This window comes from Drosophila elegans, unplaced genomic scaffold (assembly GCF_018152505.1).
Source record: "Drosophila elegans isolate 14027-0461.03 unplaced genomic scaffold, ASM1815250v1 contig_520, whole genome shotgun sequence".
In the NCBI taxonomy this organism is placed as follows: Eukaryota; Metazoa; Arthropoda; class Insecta; order Diptera; family Drosophilidae; genus Drosophila; species Drosophila elegans.
The window spans coordinates 1,204,926-1,218,765 of record NW_024545903.1 but is presented as its reverse complement, the minus strand read 5'-3'; the positions used below and the strand labels follow the sequence as shown (position 1 = coordinate 1,218,765).

The window sequence follows — 13,840 nt, the reverse complement described above, 5'->3', positions numbered from 1 at the left end:
TGGCAAACATTACACGTGTACATTCACACTGCCGATTAAAAGTCTGTCCCATAAGTATTTATCAATTTACATGGCATATAAAAAAATAGAAATAAGACTTCCAGAACTTATTGGTTTTATTAAGATGGAGTACAAATAATGGCTTACATCAAATGCGTTTTATGATATAAACAAATGTGATTTGTGTGCGCAGTATAGTTCGGTTAAAATTCATATGTACATACACAAGTAGACTTAGTAAGAGTATATAGATATGGAGAGCATTGAATTGAGTGTGCCTAGATGGATATTTGCTTATGTCTATGTGGGAAGTTCGCGAGCGGGACTCGGATTACTCGGTGGCCGCCATGGAGCGGGCCTGGGCGCGGACACGCTTCTCGTACTCCAGCCGGTTCTGGCAGTAAATGGTGTAGGCCTCCGCCTGGGCCGGGTCCTTGATGTTCGGCTCGTTGAGCAAGTCTTGGATGCCCAGCAGGATCTGCTTGATGGTAATGGCCGGGCGCCAGTCCTTCTCCTCGTCGAGCAGCGACAGGCAGACGGTGCCCGAGGGATAGACGTTCGGGTGGAACAGCGGCGGCTCGAACTTGCACTTGGGCGGCGAGGTGGGGTAGTCGTCCTTGAAGATCATGCGCAGCTTGTAGAGGCCGCCCTCCCAGGGGGTGGACTTCTTGCCGGGAATGCCGCACTCCCAGATCATCAGGTTGAGGGTGCCGTCCGAGTTTTTGGCGGGACGCGCCACGAATCCGAAGGGGTGATCCTTGCGCCACGCCTTTCGCTCCTCGCCCAAACGCGTGATTGCAATGCCAGACATGGTTAGTACTTGGTGTCTTTACTTCCGGTAAATGTGTATCCCGAATTCCCTATTTAATGGCAATTTCACCCTTCGTTGGACGTTCTGGTTGCTTTTCAATGGTGTTGCACTTTAACGACCTTAAAAATGCTTAGTTTCAGTTATTTGCTGGCCGTTTTACCGTTTTTTGCCAATTCTCTCTTATGCTCGTGAAAAGTAAAAACTGCAGTTAGCTATCAGCTGTTTTTTGTTTTGATTTTGCTAGAGAGGCTTGAGTGAGCACAACGAGTGTCTTAAAAACAACCAAAGTGTGCACGAATTTTACTTACTTTTGTTATCTGTGTTAGATTATTTCGAATTTCAGACGCCTCCTCTATGACACATGTGTGTATTTTTTGTTTCTTTCCGCACCTAAGGTTTCCCGCCTTTTTTTCGATTTGCTTAGAACTATTTTTTTGTTGTGCTAGTGGTGGCCCATAGGACAAAACTGGCAAAGTAATCGAGTATTACAAAAAATAAACGAGTAGCCTCCGAAGAGTTACCTCTCAACGCAATCAATATTCCACCTAAAGAAGGTTTTAAACAAAACTGTATTTTGCCGAGATGCACTTATCTTAATTCAGTAAAATTGTACATTAGCAAGTGTCTCATGGGAGAAAATGTATCTATGCCCAGCGCTTTTCTACTCGTGGTGAGAATACTCTAAAAATTCGGCCTGTAGTGCCAACCTGTTTTTTAAATACTTCCAATTAGATTCCATGATTTTCGGTATATTCAAGTTAGCAACACCATATGGTTTGAGTCCATGCTAAAATCGATATCAAAGTTCTCCTCCATTCCATCCAAATTCTTGGTAATATTTAGTATATTTTCTCGATATTTCATGGTATATTTTGACGGAAGACCGGCGGTCACACCGTATTTCCCTCCTTTTCGTTTTCGTTTCCGGCGAAGTAAGTAGAATAAATCTCCACGTTTTTCTTTTTGCTAATAATTGACTCATCCCATTGGTAAACTAGCGAATAATCTTGGAATAACCAGCCCGCGAGCAGCAAAATGTCGAAGAGAGGTAAAAATCCGAATGAAATGTGCGGTTAAAGCGTGAAAATGCGAGCATGTGACGCCGCCGAGTGTGTGTGTGGAGAGTACCAAAATGCCCCAACTAATTGTCTGTGCTTTCGCCCAATTTAGGACGTGGAGGTACCGCGGGAGGCAAATTCCGCATCTCCCTCGGTTTGCCCGTGGGCGCCGTGATGAACTGTGCCGACAACACCGGAGCCAAGAACCTGTACGTGATCGCCGTGCACGGAATCCGTGGTCGTCTGAACCGTCTGCCCGCCGCTGGCGTCGGTGACATGTTCGTGGCCACCGTGAAGAAGGGAAAGCCCGAGCTCAGGAAGAAGGTGAGTGTGCTCCCGGGGACTTCGAATAGGCAGTTGTATTTAAATTCTTTCCTGCTTTTAATGATACCCCATCATCGGCTATCAAACCTGCCACCAGTGAACACGTTTTTTTACCAACTTTGTTATTGTGCGCTTTCTTTGAATGAAATTAATCTGATGTTTTTGTAATATTTAATATTTATCGGTGTTTAACTACAATCAACTATGCATAAATGCACGTTTTTGTCTTTTGCATTTAACTTCGATTTTATTTAAATGTTATTAATCAGTATATAAAAAGAGATTGGACTTAAAATATTCCTTATTTTAAACAGACTGCCATAACCTTGTATATAGCACTAAATTTTAACCGGTAAAGATAAGAAATCGCTTCAGAGCACATTTCTTACGCTTTGTTGTCGCATAAACTTTAGGCGTAAATTAAACTATCAATTGTTTTTTTTATTGATGACTAAAAACCTCATTGAATAGATTTAGTACGTTTGATTATTTCTCAACATATTTGCTTTATTTGGTTTATCGACTTCTATCTCGGCTCGGTTCTTAAATAAATATCATACATGTACAGTGTAAATAAATTTGAAAGTTTTACCAAAAGCGTTACTTACTTCAATCAGAAACTTTTGGGTTAGGAATAGGAATTTAAATTTGTTGGGTTTCTGATTGAAGTGAGCATAAGTTTTTACATGAATTTAAGTTTTGTTCAAAACAAGAGAACAGCCGTTTTCTATAGCTCAATGAATGCAATCTGAACTTAAAAAAAAGTTTTCGAATTTGTTTCATAGATAATTTAAATTAAATAATATCAAAAAAAGAATATATTCATTTTTGGTTACAAGTTGCAAATCTGTAAATTGTTCTCATCCTCAATCTAATTAAGCAGCTATAGATATAAAGCGGAGCAACCTGTTAAACCGTTATTACCCTAATACTTCTACTGAAACCTCTTTACTAATTTGTTTATGCTTTTTTTTCCAGGTTATGCCGGCCGTGGTGATTCGGCAGCGCAAACCGTTCAGGAGGAGGGACGGGGTGTTTATATACTTCGAAGACAATGCCGGGGTAATAGTGAACAACAAGGGCGAAATGAAGGGCTCGGCTATCACTGGGCCCGTGGCCAAGGAATGCGCTGATCTGTGGCCCCGTATCGCATCCAATGCAAGCTCTATAGCCTAAGGAGTTTCCTTTTCAAATAAACCCACAACGGAAAACAGATTGTTTTGAATTAGAATTGTCGGATCTTTTATTGAAATCTGCGCCGCTTCGGTACTGGAAGATCATGTCTAGGCCTTGGGAGCCTCGGTGCGCAGAGTGGGCTTAGGTCGAGTCACCTCCATCGATATCTTGCCGTTGGCTCCCTTGAACAAGGCATAGCACACCTGGAACGGGAGGCCCTCTAGGGCATCGCCATTGAATTTGGTAATGATATCGCCGCGCTGCAGTTTGCTGTCGATCTCCGGGTACTGGCCTTGTATCTGCGGATGGAAATGTGTTTCAGAGGTGCATCTTTCACAGCTGGTCTATGCTATAAACGTACTACTTCCGCGATGGTGCATCCAAGTTCGTTGGGTGACAGTGAGAGACCCAGCTCCTTGCCGGGCTTCTTCATAAAGTCCACATTAAACTTTTCCAGTTCCGGTGGATCGGCGCGATAGACTGTCAACATGACCGTCTTTTCGTAGGTGGTGTGGAATAGCTGATGGACCTTCAATGTCGTCATGCTCCCCACGTGGGTTGCATTGCCGTTCACATCGCAAATGTGGTCAAAGATCTTCAAGCGCTTGTCGGCAGCCACGACTCCCTCGGGATAAATGTGTGTAATCACACAGCCAGTCTGCCAGGATAAAGATATGGTATTAATTGTACAGTACCTATATGAAATGGAGATAGCCTACCGTGACATGGTTGTTCTTGCCGCCGCAGACAATGACGCCCAGCGGCTTCTTCTCCACCTTCAACTCGATGAGTATCTTCTTGTTGGGCTTGATCTCGGCTGTGGCGGGCTCCTGTGGCTTCTCCTGCTCTTTCCTTGCCTCTGTGGGTTTTCAGATTCAAAGTGGTTGTCCGATGACTCTGTTTTAATTAAATGCTTACCCTCCTTCTTTTTTTCCTCCGCCTCCTTTTCCGCTCTAATGGACTCCTCGCTCTTGAGGGTCAACAGAATCATAGTCACTACGCCCTCGGCACGTTTTAGCAGTCCAGTTGCCTAAGGTCAATGAGAATTGGTTGATAAACTAGTCGCCTTGCTTTTATAGTTTTATCATAGTTTACATCATCATAGTTGGATTCCAGGGTTACGTCCTGGTTAACGGCCAGCAGCATATCACCCACTTTCACGCCCGCCAACTCGGCATTCGAGCCCTCTCTCAGATCCGAGATAAAGATGCCGTTGCCCACTTCAGCGTGCTTTCCGTAGATGACCATGATGCCCAGGAAACCCTCCTTGCGCACTTTCACTGTGCGCGCCTTCGGGAACTGGTCGAAGATGAACTTGGTCTGCCAAAGGAGGAAGAACAATTGATCAGTTGAAATTACAAAATAAATATACTCCTGAATTCAATTGGGGTTTGGGTGGCGCCATCTCACGGAATATTTATGTACATTTTATTTGGAAAAAAATGTATGACTCGATAGACCGAATAAACATATATTAATATATGTTACAGAGTGGGCGTATCCACATTTTGAAATAAACTTGCGTTGGCTTATTTATATTCTGCATGCTAAATCACAAATCTCTATAGACGGACATGGCTAGATCGACTCCGCTATTAATCCAGATCAAGAAACTTTATACTTTATAGAGTCGAAAACGCATCCTTCTACCTGTAACAAGCTTCTTAACAAACTGGGTATAGCAAATTGTTTGATATCTTATGTTTATTGCGGTCATCCCTTAAGTTTTTTTTACAAATACCCAACAAAGAGTAAAATCCTGTATTTCTCTTAACCAAGCATAAAAACCGATCTAGATCTTGTTATGATCTTGTAAAAGGAACCAATCATAATCTAATAAGCAGCTTTTTTGTTTGGAATAACGTCTTCAGTAGTAAATTAAGTTCTAGTACGCATTAAATTCTAATTATATTTAGAAACAAAAAAATAAAATGTTTTCAGTCCTGTCAGTCAGTTATTGGTTTTTTAAATTAATTTGGTAAGGGAAAAACTATTGACTAAAAACCGTTTGGGCAGTGTTTAAGAAATATAGTTTTTAGGTTGAACATTGCAAGGGCAATAACTTACCTCATCGGATGCGGTGGGGAACTTCTTGATGGGCTTTACGCACATGCCCTCGTCGTTGGGCTTGCGTCGCGAGGTGATCAGTACCAGTTTATCCCCATCCACGTTCTTGAACACAGCGGAGGCGTTCAAGTGGCAGCGATTCTTCAGCACATTGCCGTTGACCTCGACGATCTCGTCACCCGGCTTGATATCCACACTGGCCAGTACTCCGTTTGGATCCACACCGGCCACGAAGCAGGCCATCTTCTGGCGATCCTTGTGTCCAGCTAGAGCAATGCCTATCGGCTTGCTGGCGTCCCTCTGGACCTCGAGCCTACGCAGGTCCTTCATCATGTTGTACCGCTTGTTGATCTTAGCTGGGGGTGGAATTCATTGCTGTGATTACGATTTTATGGCTGGAGCACTCTTACCCATCGTGTAGCCAAAGTCGTCTTCCTGTTCCTTGTCGCGATCCTTCTCCTGCTTGTTGAGCTTGCAGTTGCCGGCCGAGGCGCGATCAATCTAAAGCAAGGATTCTTTGAAAATATTTGCTGCTAGAATATAGAAGTTTACCCCACCTCATAGCCCGACTCCGTGCGAATGCGACCGGTCATGTCTCGGGTATCCTCGTCATCCTCATCAGCGTAGTTACTATGTTTTTGTCGCATAGAGGCCGTGAACGTGGTGTTTCGTTTCTGCAGCGTTTGCTGCCGGTTCATGCCACCCGTTCCTTGGCCCATTCCCTGACCCTGACCCTGACCTTGACCCATCCCCATTCCCTGACCTCCACCCGCATTGCTGTTAGAGGTCTGCTCCTGGTTAAACTTGTTTTTGGCCTGCATGTAGCCATTGCTTCGCGGATCTGCCTTCGCCTGTTGCTCGTCGCTCTTGTCGAAGGTCTGAATCTCCAGGTCGATCTTGAAGTCGGCCTCCTTGATGAGATCGATGACCGCCTGTTCGGTGGAGTTGCGCACATCCTTGCCGTTGAGCGAGAGGATTCGATCGCCTACTTTTAAGCGACCACACAGGTGCGCCGGACTGTCGGGCACAATGCCCTTGATGAAGATGCCGGTGGTCTTGGTGTTCGGCGAGTCCTTCACCTCACCTCGCACTATGCAAATGCCGAAGGACTTTTTGCCCGTCTTGTCCAGGGTCACCATGTGAACGAGCTCTGCGAAAATAGGTTTATATTTGAAAAAATCACAATTTTTCGGAGGGTAATTTGTTTTTATTTAAAAGTTTGCAACGCAGCGAAGGAGACATTTTCAAACCTATAAAGTATGCTCATTGTTAACCACCATGAAAATCAACTCAATCTCGTCTTATCCTGGATGAAATAATTATTTTTCTGTCTATTGCAATTTACTTTAAGACTACTTTATCATATAGCTCCCATAGGAGTAAAGATTAGAGGGCATTTTTTGTAAATCACAGTCATTTACTTATGTTTTAAAAAAAACAGTTTTTTTTTATTTTACTTTAAATAAAGAACATTAAACGTTTCAATAGTATATATAACATTTTTATTACAAGCTAATAACCTTGTTATTTTAAACACATCCAGTAAGGAAAGTATATTTTTGTTTTTAAAATTTTAAAACATTGTGGTGATGTTGTTTATTCACGTTAAGTTGCATTACTACATTTTTTACTAGTAGATCTTTAAAAACATGCATATCTAAATTTGACAACACAATTATAATTTAAATAAATGTTTATTGGTATTTAGAACGAAAACTGTGCTTAGAAAACCAAAATGTCAAAAGTCATTTTCAAATTCTCAGCTTTTTTTTAAACGACGAGTAAAATAACAAAAGTCAATCAAATCGATAGAAAAAATAAAATGTAAGAATTGCCACTTTTTATGCCGACACTCAAATTAATACTTAATAAGTTTTTTAATTGCATAATTATAAAAAAGTTTTTGAATTCACAAAAGGTTCGATCAATATCCACGGAACCATCTATTTATAGGCCATAAAACCATTATTAGTTGCTATCAAGGTCAAGTTTTCTCCGGATTAGCTGCAAATTTGATTAGCAATTGGTCATGAAACCACTCAATGGACACTGACCACCAGCGGCGCCCGGATTTCCCAGGAACTGAACCATCTTCGCTGGTTGGGATCGACTGCTTTGTAATCCAAACCAAACTCGCGACTCACTGTTCGGACATTAAACGCACCAAATTAATTTTGAACGTATTTAACAATATTAATGATATTTAAATTTTTATTATTAATTAGTTGAAAATATTCCGCGTTGGCAGCGCCCGATTTGAGTCCATTGAAAAATGCGCCTAAACTGATTTTACAATTAGCGGGCGAACATTCTTGCTAACTGACTTAGTGGCCATTCTATTTTGAGTATGACTTTCGTATCGATTACACTAGTCTGCATGGCTTGCTCAAGAACAACAAAAAAATACTAGTAACCAAATACAATATGTAAGAATAATTCTTAAAACGACAATAAAAAAATAAGTGTTTTTAAAAAACTATTTAATGAAATCAATACATTATGATTGTGTCAACGATGGCAATTTTAGGAAACTACCGAATAAAAGCATACCCTGGTACATTTTTCTGTAATAAATTTAATTTGTTGTTAATTTGTTGAAATTGGCTTGCTTTTTATGCAGTACAGTGCTATCGATTCGGCTGAGGTGCTTTTCTTGCATTGAGTAACTTTCACTGTCTGTTATGACACCACTCACATAATACTCAGCTCCCCCAAGATGGCCATAATATGGGTTACATTCGCGAATGTAGAGGCGAGAAAGAAAAATCAGTCAAGTTACTTTATTGCACATATCAAGATATAATTTTGTTTGTACGATTTGGCCAATGCTGAACTCAACACTCCGTTGGAAGAAGCCTGACAAGTGTTGACCAGCAATGCCCATCGATTTTATCTTTTTCTTTCATTGTACTTACAACTAAATAACATATGTCATACACTTACCTTTGCGACAAATGTAGTTTAAATTTTATATTTATACTTCGGAATACAGACAAATATTGAATAAAATAACAGAAGCTTAAGCACATGTTTATGAGAAGGATTTATAATCATATTTAAAAAATTAAAATATACTGAAACAAAGGGTCTTAGAAATGTGTCCTAATATTACAACATTAAGTGTTAAAAAAGATTTGAAATTATACTACTCTTACTAACCAACTTTGATATTCAGTATTGTGATCAAATCGATTAAGATGAATAAAGAAACTGGTCGCAAATATGTATTGTGTATCATAAGAACCGAAAGATTTAATCCTATAACTGTCAGTTATTTTCTTTAGATTTCTATACTGTCAAGAATCATTTTTGTAATAACTGCTTAGGTATATTAGTTTCGGACTTCAAAATTTCTCCTATTCTTTAGTGCTGGTAAAATTGAGAAATTTAATAAGTATTGTCTTGTTTTTTGGTCAACATCCTGACAAGCCCAATAACCATACTTTGCCCCAATAAGGAGGCAACGCTTTTTATTTCGCATATAGTAAATTGTTTTTTTTACACAGATTTAAATATAACTTCAGCGCAAGGCAAAGCCAAAGGTAATCAAATAAAAGTTTTAGGATTTTCAGCCATTAGAGTGGTGGATGAATTTAATTTGTCTGCCAAGCTTAAATTCATAATCAAGATTTGCATTTTAATGCCTTTGCCAGTGGAGGCGGAAAAAATAGAAAATGGTTGAGGCGAATAGGAATGAGCAGGAAAGGAAGATGACTATGCAAACATTTCCATTAAATGCTCGAACGAAATGAAACGAAAGGATGAAGGCTTAGGCAGCTCCAAAGGAAAACTAGAGTAAACACATGCTCAAAGGCGAGGGGAATTAGGGGGAAGGACGAGTGAAACTGGAAAATGGCCACCAGAGCGGGGAGGTGGAACGTCAACGACTGCGAAACGATGTTGGAAATTAATTTCATAATAAAAAAGCGTAAGGAAACCCATTTGATAAAACAATTTCCTTTTTGCCTCCCAACAGTCATGTTTTGTTAGTAAAGTAAATTCAAAAGAGAGCAGAGCGAAAATATGGCAATGAGCTTAACTCTCCTTTGCTTCCCCCTTTCCGCTGCCTCCTATGCAGCCTCTGCCGCAGTCAGCGCCTCTGCTCGCAGGACCACGCCTTCTGATTGGCCCACTGGCCACAGCCACGCCCCTCGCAATGGCTGCTGTCTGCAGGGTCCCTTTCTCTCTCTCTCTCTCTCTTTGTCGTGTTGAAGAAGCTGCGCTGTTACGTCGCAGTCGGCGCATGGTTGTTGCGAGGATTTAGTTAACTGAAGTGATTTTCTACTGTTTGTTGTCACACACATACACACACACACAGGCAGGCGCTTATGTAAGTGGCCACACGTGCATGTATGTGTGGGCGAATCCGTTGTTGACTTGTTCTCGTGTTGTACTTACATGCAGTTATATCAAATTGCTAATAATCGTTTAGCAAGCACTTCAGACTGCGTCCTGGAAATGAATAAAAATTACAGTTTTCTGCGCAAAAACACTTGAGGCAATGGTTCGGATTTGGATTAATATGGAAATTGTTCAGGTCCCGGGGAGTGGGGCAACAGAAAACCACAAAACCTCAAGTGAGAAGGGATTACATGGCACCTCCTCTATCACACAGTTGTAGCAGCCGTCAGAACAGTTGATAACATTAATTGAAAGCTTTCATAAAGGTAATAGTTTAATTATCTTCTCCATTTAAATTTATTTGTTTGACAAAAGGGACACAGAAAAAATAATGTTAATGAAACTCAATATTTAATGTTGTCGCAAAATGATTTTTGATTAAAGGCAACTGTATAGTTTACAAAATAACATTATATAATATAAAAATATAGGGAAAAGATTGTCTAAAACGGAAATTATGGGATATTTGTTATTTCTATTGCAAGTAGTATTACAAATCGGCTCGTGCCGGATTAATTAACTATATTACATATTTGCCAATTAACAACTTTGGTGTTTTTTAACATATACTAAAATACTTCGAGATATAGAGATTTTTTCAATACGGTTCTAATTTGTATTTTACTTATAAAAAATACGGTTTTAATTTTTGAAAAATCGTGCGAAAGATCGAAAAATGACACAACTCCCATGGCACGTAGTTATTTCTAAGATTCCATAAATTAATTTTCAATGTTTTAAAAATCAAACAAATGTATATCTTTCATAGAATAGATTGAAAAATTGTTTAACGACATCGTTTTCAAACTTAAACGCATATAAACCAAAAGTTAAAAAAGATTTTATAACTTTAAGGGTGAATAAGCTTCGGCTGGCCCATGTTGGAACACTTCCCAGTTAAAAGAAATGTAAGTGATTACTTTTAGGAAATTAATTATATTTTCATAAAAAATTAGATTTAGATTTCTGGAATTTTTTGGGCATAAGGGGATGATGGAAATAGTTCTAGCTCCTGTAATTTATGAATCTTATTTAGGAGTAAGATGTATATGTTTTGAAAAAATATATTTATTTATAATCGGCAGCGCTTACTTATTCCTGCATAATTATGAAATATTTTTTTTCTAGTATGCAATCAAAAGCTGTATTGAACTAAACCTGATGCAAAATTATTACTGATACTTAAACTTATAATCGGTATTAAAAGGCGCAACAGGCGTTCTCCTCCCGCCAAGGTATACAAAACAAAACGGGGCCGACCGACAGGAGAGGAAAACCAACTGAATATTCTCACGACATTTAAGGACATCTACAAACAATTACGCCCGAACATGTGTACTCAGCTCGAGTTCGAACTCCGAACTTCCAACTCGGCCGGAATGACGCACGGAATGCCCGCCGGGGGCGGGGATTATAGATATTTGTGTTTACTACGGCTGTACATATAATGTCCTCATAACTTTTAGTACGTGAACGTGATAGAGCAAATAATGGTGCCCACATGGCCATCAGGACTCCGTTCACTTGCATCCGAGATCCGGGAACGGGATTTACGGGATTATGCGCGCCGCCGACATTAAAACTCAATTTGAATGACAACGCGTAAGCAAATAATTGTCCTTTTGCGTCCCGCCAGTGTCCTCGGCCTTTACTTGAAAGTTTGCTCTCCACACGGTAGTAAGTTATTCAAATATTGAGTTTTTCAACTCGCTCGAAGCGGGCGAACCACCCTCCGAACCGATCCTTGAATGTGCGCAGTGTCGCCAAAGGTTTCCTCCTCCTCTTTCTCATCGGCCTCGAAATTTCATTCGCTTCCCTTTGTTTGAGTTGGGCTCGGTTCACTCCTCTAAATACATTTGATTTGTTTACCATGGCCCGAGGCCGAGCCGGAGATCTTAAGCTGCATGTAAATGCGTTAAATTAAATTTCAAACGCTTGTACTCCAGCTGAAGGACAATGACAATCAAATGGCTGAATGGATGTTTTCGCCTGGCTAGGATTGAGTGGGTAGACGCTGACGATTTTGATTTGGTGCTCATCCGGCTGGCGACCTAATGAGATTATGGGAATAAAGATTTGCCAGCTCCATATGGAGACAGGCTTAGGGCAGAAAAACGAAAGAGAAAATATAAAAATCTTTTTAAACCCCGATGGACTTAAATTGTTTTAAAAATGTCCGAAAATGTATGCACTTTAATTAATCACAGGTCAAAGGTATTGTACAAACATTTTAGTGGCTCCTTGGGTAACGATTTAAGATTTTTAAACATTCCGAAAAATAAATTATTTTACAAAAGTCTAGTTAGTCTGTCTTTCTGATTGAAAATCTTGATCTCAGTATTATTTAACAGATACATGGTTTTTTTTATAGTTTGAGTTTATCTATTCAATTGAATATGTTAAATAATTTAAAATATAAAAAAAAAATTTCCGCTCTATGCACCTTCAACATACCACACTTCCGATATAAAATTTTGTTGGAAAAAATGACCAATCATTAGACTTAATAAATACCCTTTTAAATGTTTCCATTTACCAAACCAAGATCTTAAAATTAAAAAAAATGTTTAGTATGTCACTTTCACCGCCTTTATTCTGGTAGTGGTAATGCTATAATGACAATTATTTTCTTTGAAATATAGATTAAATCGCACCGTTTTTGGGTCCCAAATTGTATTTCCCAGCTTCACACTTCCTGGCCAAGATGATTGCACATTCAATATTGTTGATTTTGGACACTGATAGCCCCTCGACACCATCCCGCACGTGTTCGCACTTCGCGGTCCTTCAGCCACGTGTTAACTTGTTTGTGATATCCTCATCAGTGCAGGCAAATATTTATTGTTCGCATTTTATTTGCAGCGCAAATTGGTAATATCTACGGCCAGCATCCGGCGAAAGTTGGGAGTCCGGGACTCTCCGTGTTAATATCGGGGCATCGTGTCCTCTATTTTCTTTTCATTTGTCGCCATGTCGCCCACATTGCTTTGATCTAACAAATTGATTTACACTAACGATTATTTAATGAAATTCCACAAGCGGCACTCCTCTTTCCCACCCTCGTGCGATGTCCTGGCAGGAAGTGTGAATTACCCGACACCCAGTCCCACGAAGGACTCATCCACGTGGCACACGTGCCCATCGACAACTTATTAGGCGTGTCTTGCACCATTTTACATTAACAACTTTTCAGTGTTTGATTCTTTTTGGTTTGATTTTAATTTGTTTGGCTCAAGAGTTGGTCGGTGTGTTGTGTTTTATTTCTTTTGTGAATTGTCGTCAAGCCTACGGATGAGCAACTAATAAAGATATTGGGAGAGTTTTTGAAAACAGTTGCTACTGATTGAATTGCTGTAACATGTGGTTGCTGTTTTATATAAATATACAAAATTTATATTTATTTATATTATATTTATTTAATAGGGAAAACATGAATTATTATTTTCAAGATATTTTTTTGACCAGGATCTTCTTTTCCTTCTTCATCTTTTAAACAACCCATGACAGATGTTCCTGGTTCCCTGTAAGATTTAATTTAGCTTAAACATAATGATGAGTTAAATTAACCCCAACAAATTTGAGAAAATCCCTTTTTCATTTTGACTTCATAATCCTTGAAACCAAAACAAATAAACGATTATCTTTCACGGCTTGTGCGTGACCACGTTGAAAGGGGGAAAGCCACGGGAAAGCAGCGGATCAGTGCCCCGAATAGTTATTACCAACTGTCCAAATTGCCGCCACGCCCCAACAGTTAAGAGAGCAAAAGCCAAAGTGGTAAACCTATCCCATATTCAGAGAGTTTTGCTTTCGTGGCATACGGACAAGTGACAATCATCCCACTTAATTGAATTCTGCGCTGCATAATAAATCAACTTAATGCGATCCAAGTACCCAGTTGAGTTCCTCGACGATGCAGAGCAATTCAAAATGGAGGAAAGGCACGAGGAGACGAGGGGGTGATGGGCGGAAATGCTTTGGCTGCGGTTATAGGTGGCTCAGG

At 39.9% G+C, this 13,840-nt stretch overlaps 3 protein-coding genes across 3 annotated transcripts; 1 reads left to right on the top strand and 2 right to left on the bottom strand.

The window, feature by feature from the left end:
- Positions 1 to 98: 98 nt before the first annotated feature.
- On the bottom strand, positions 99 to 1,272 carry LOC108149161 (SUMO-conjugating enzyme UBC9-B-like). The gene is made up of 2 exons (XM_041709935.1): positions 1,120 to 1,272; positions 99 to 930 (listed from the first exon to the last, which is right to left on the bottom strand). The coding sequence occupies exon 2, from the start codon at positions 809 to 811 to the stop codon at positions 332 to 334; it is 480 nt and encodes a 159-aa protein (XP_041565869.1). The 5' UTR covers positions 812 to 930; positions 1,120 to 1,272; the 3' UTR covers positions 99 to 331.
- Positions 1,273 to 1,732: 460 nt separating this feature from the next.
- On the top strand, positions 1,733 to 3,424 carry LOC108149196 (60S ribosomal protein L23). Its single transcript, XM_017276621.2, has 3 exons — positions 1,733 to 1,859; positions 1,982 to 2,193; positions 3,172 to 3,424. The coding sequence occupies exons 1-3, from the start codon at positions 1,847 to 1,849 to the stop codon at positions 3,367 to 3,369; spliced, it is 423 nt and encodes a 140-aa protein (XP_017132110.1). The 5' UTR covers positions 1,733 to 1,846; the 3' UTR covers positions 3,370 to 3,424.
- On the bottom strand, positions 3,412 to 7,701 carry LOC108149195 (inactivation-no-after-potential D protein). Its single transcript, XM_017276620.1, has 9 exons — positions 7,491 to 7,701; positions 5,994 to 6,586; positions 5,847 to 5,937; positions 5,437 to 5,792; positions 4,465 to 4,689; positions 4,288 to 4,399; positions 4,089 to 4,228; positions 3,731 to 4,027; positions 3,412 to 3,668 (listed from the first exon to the last, which is right to left on the bottom strand). Exons 1-9 carry the CDS (start codon positions 7,525 to 7,527, stop codon positions 3,477 to 3,479), a joined length of 2,043 nt encoding a protein of 680 aa, XP_017132109.1. The 5' UTR covers positions 7,528 to 7,701; the 3' UTR covers positions 3,412 to 3,476.
- Positions 7,702 to 13,840: the final 6,139 nt, after the last annotated feature.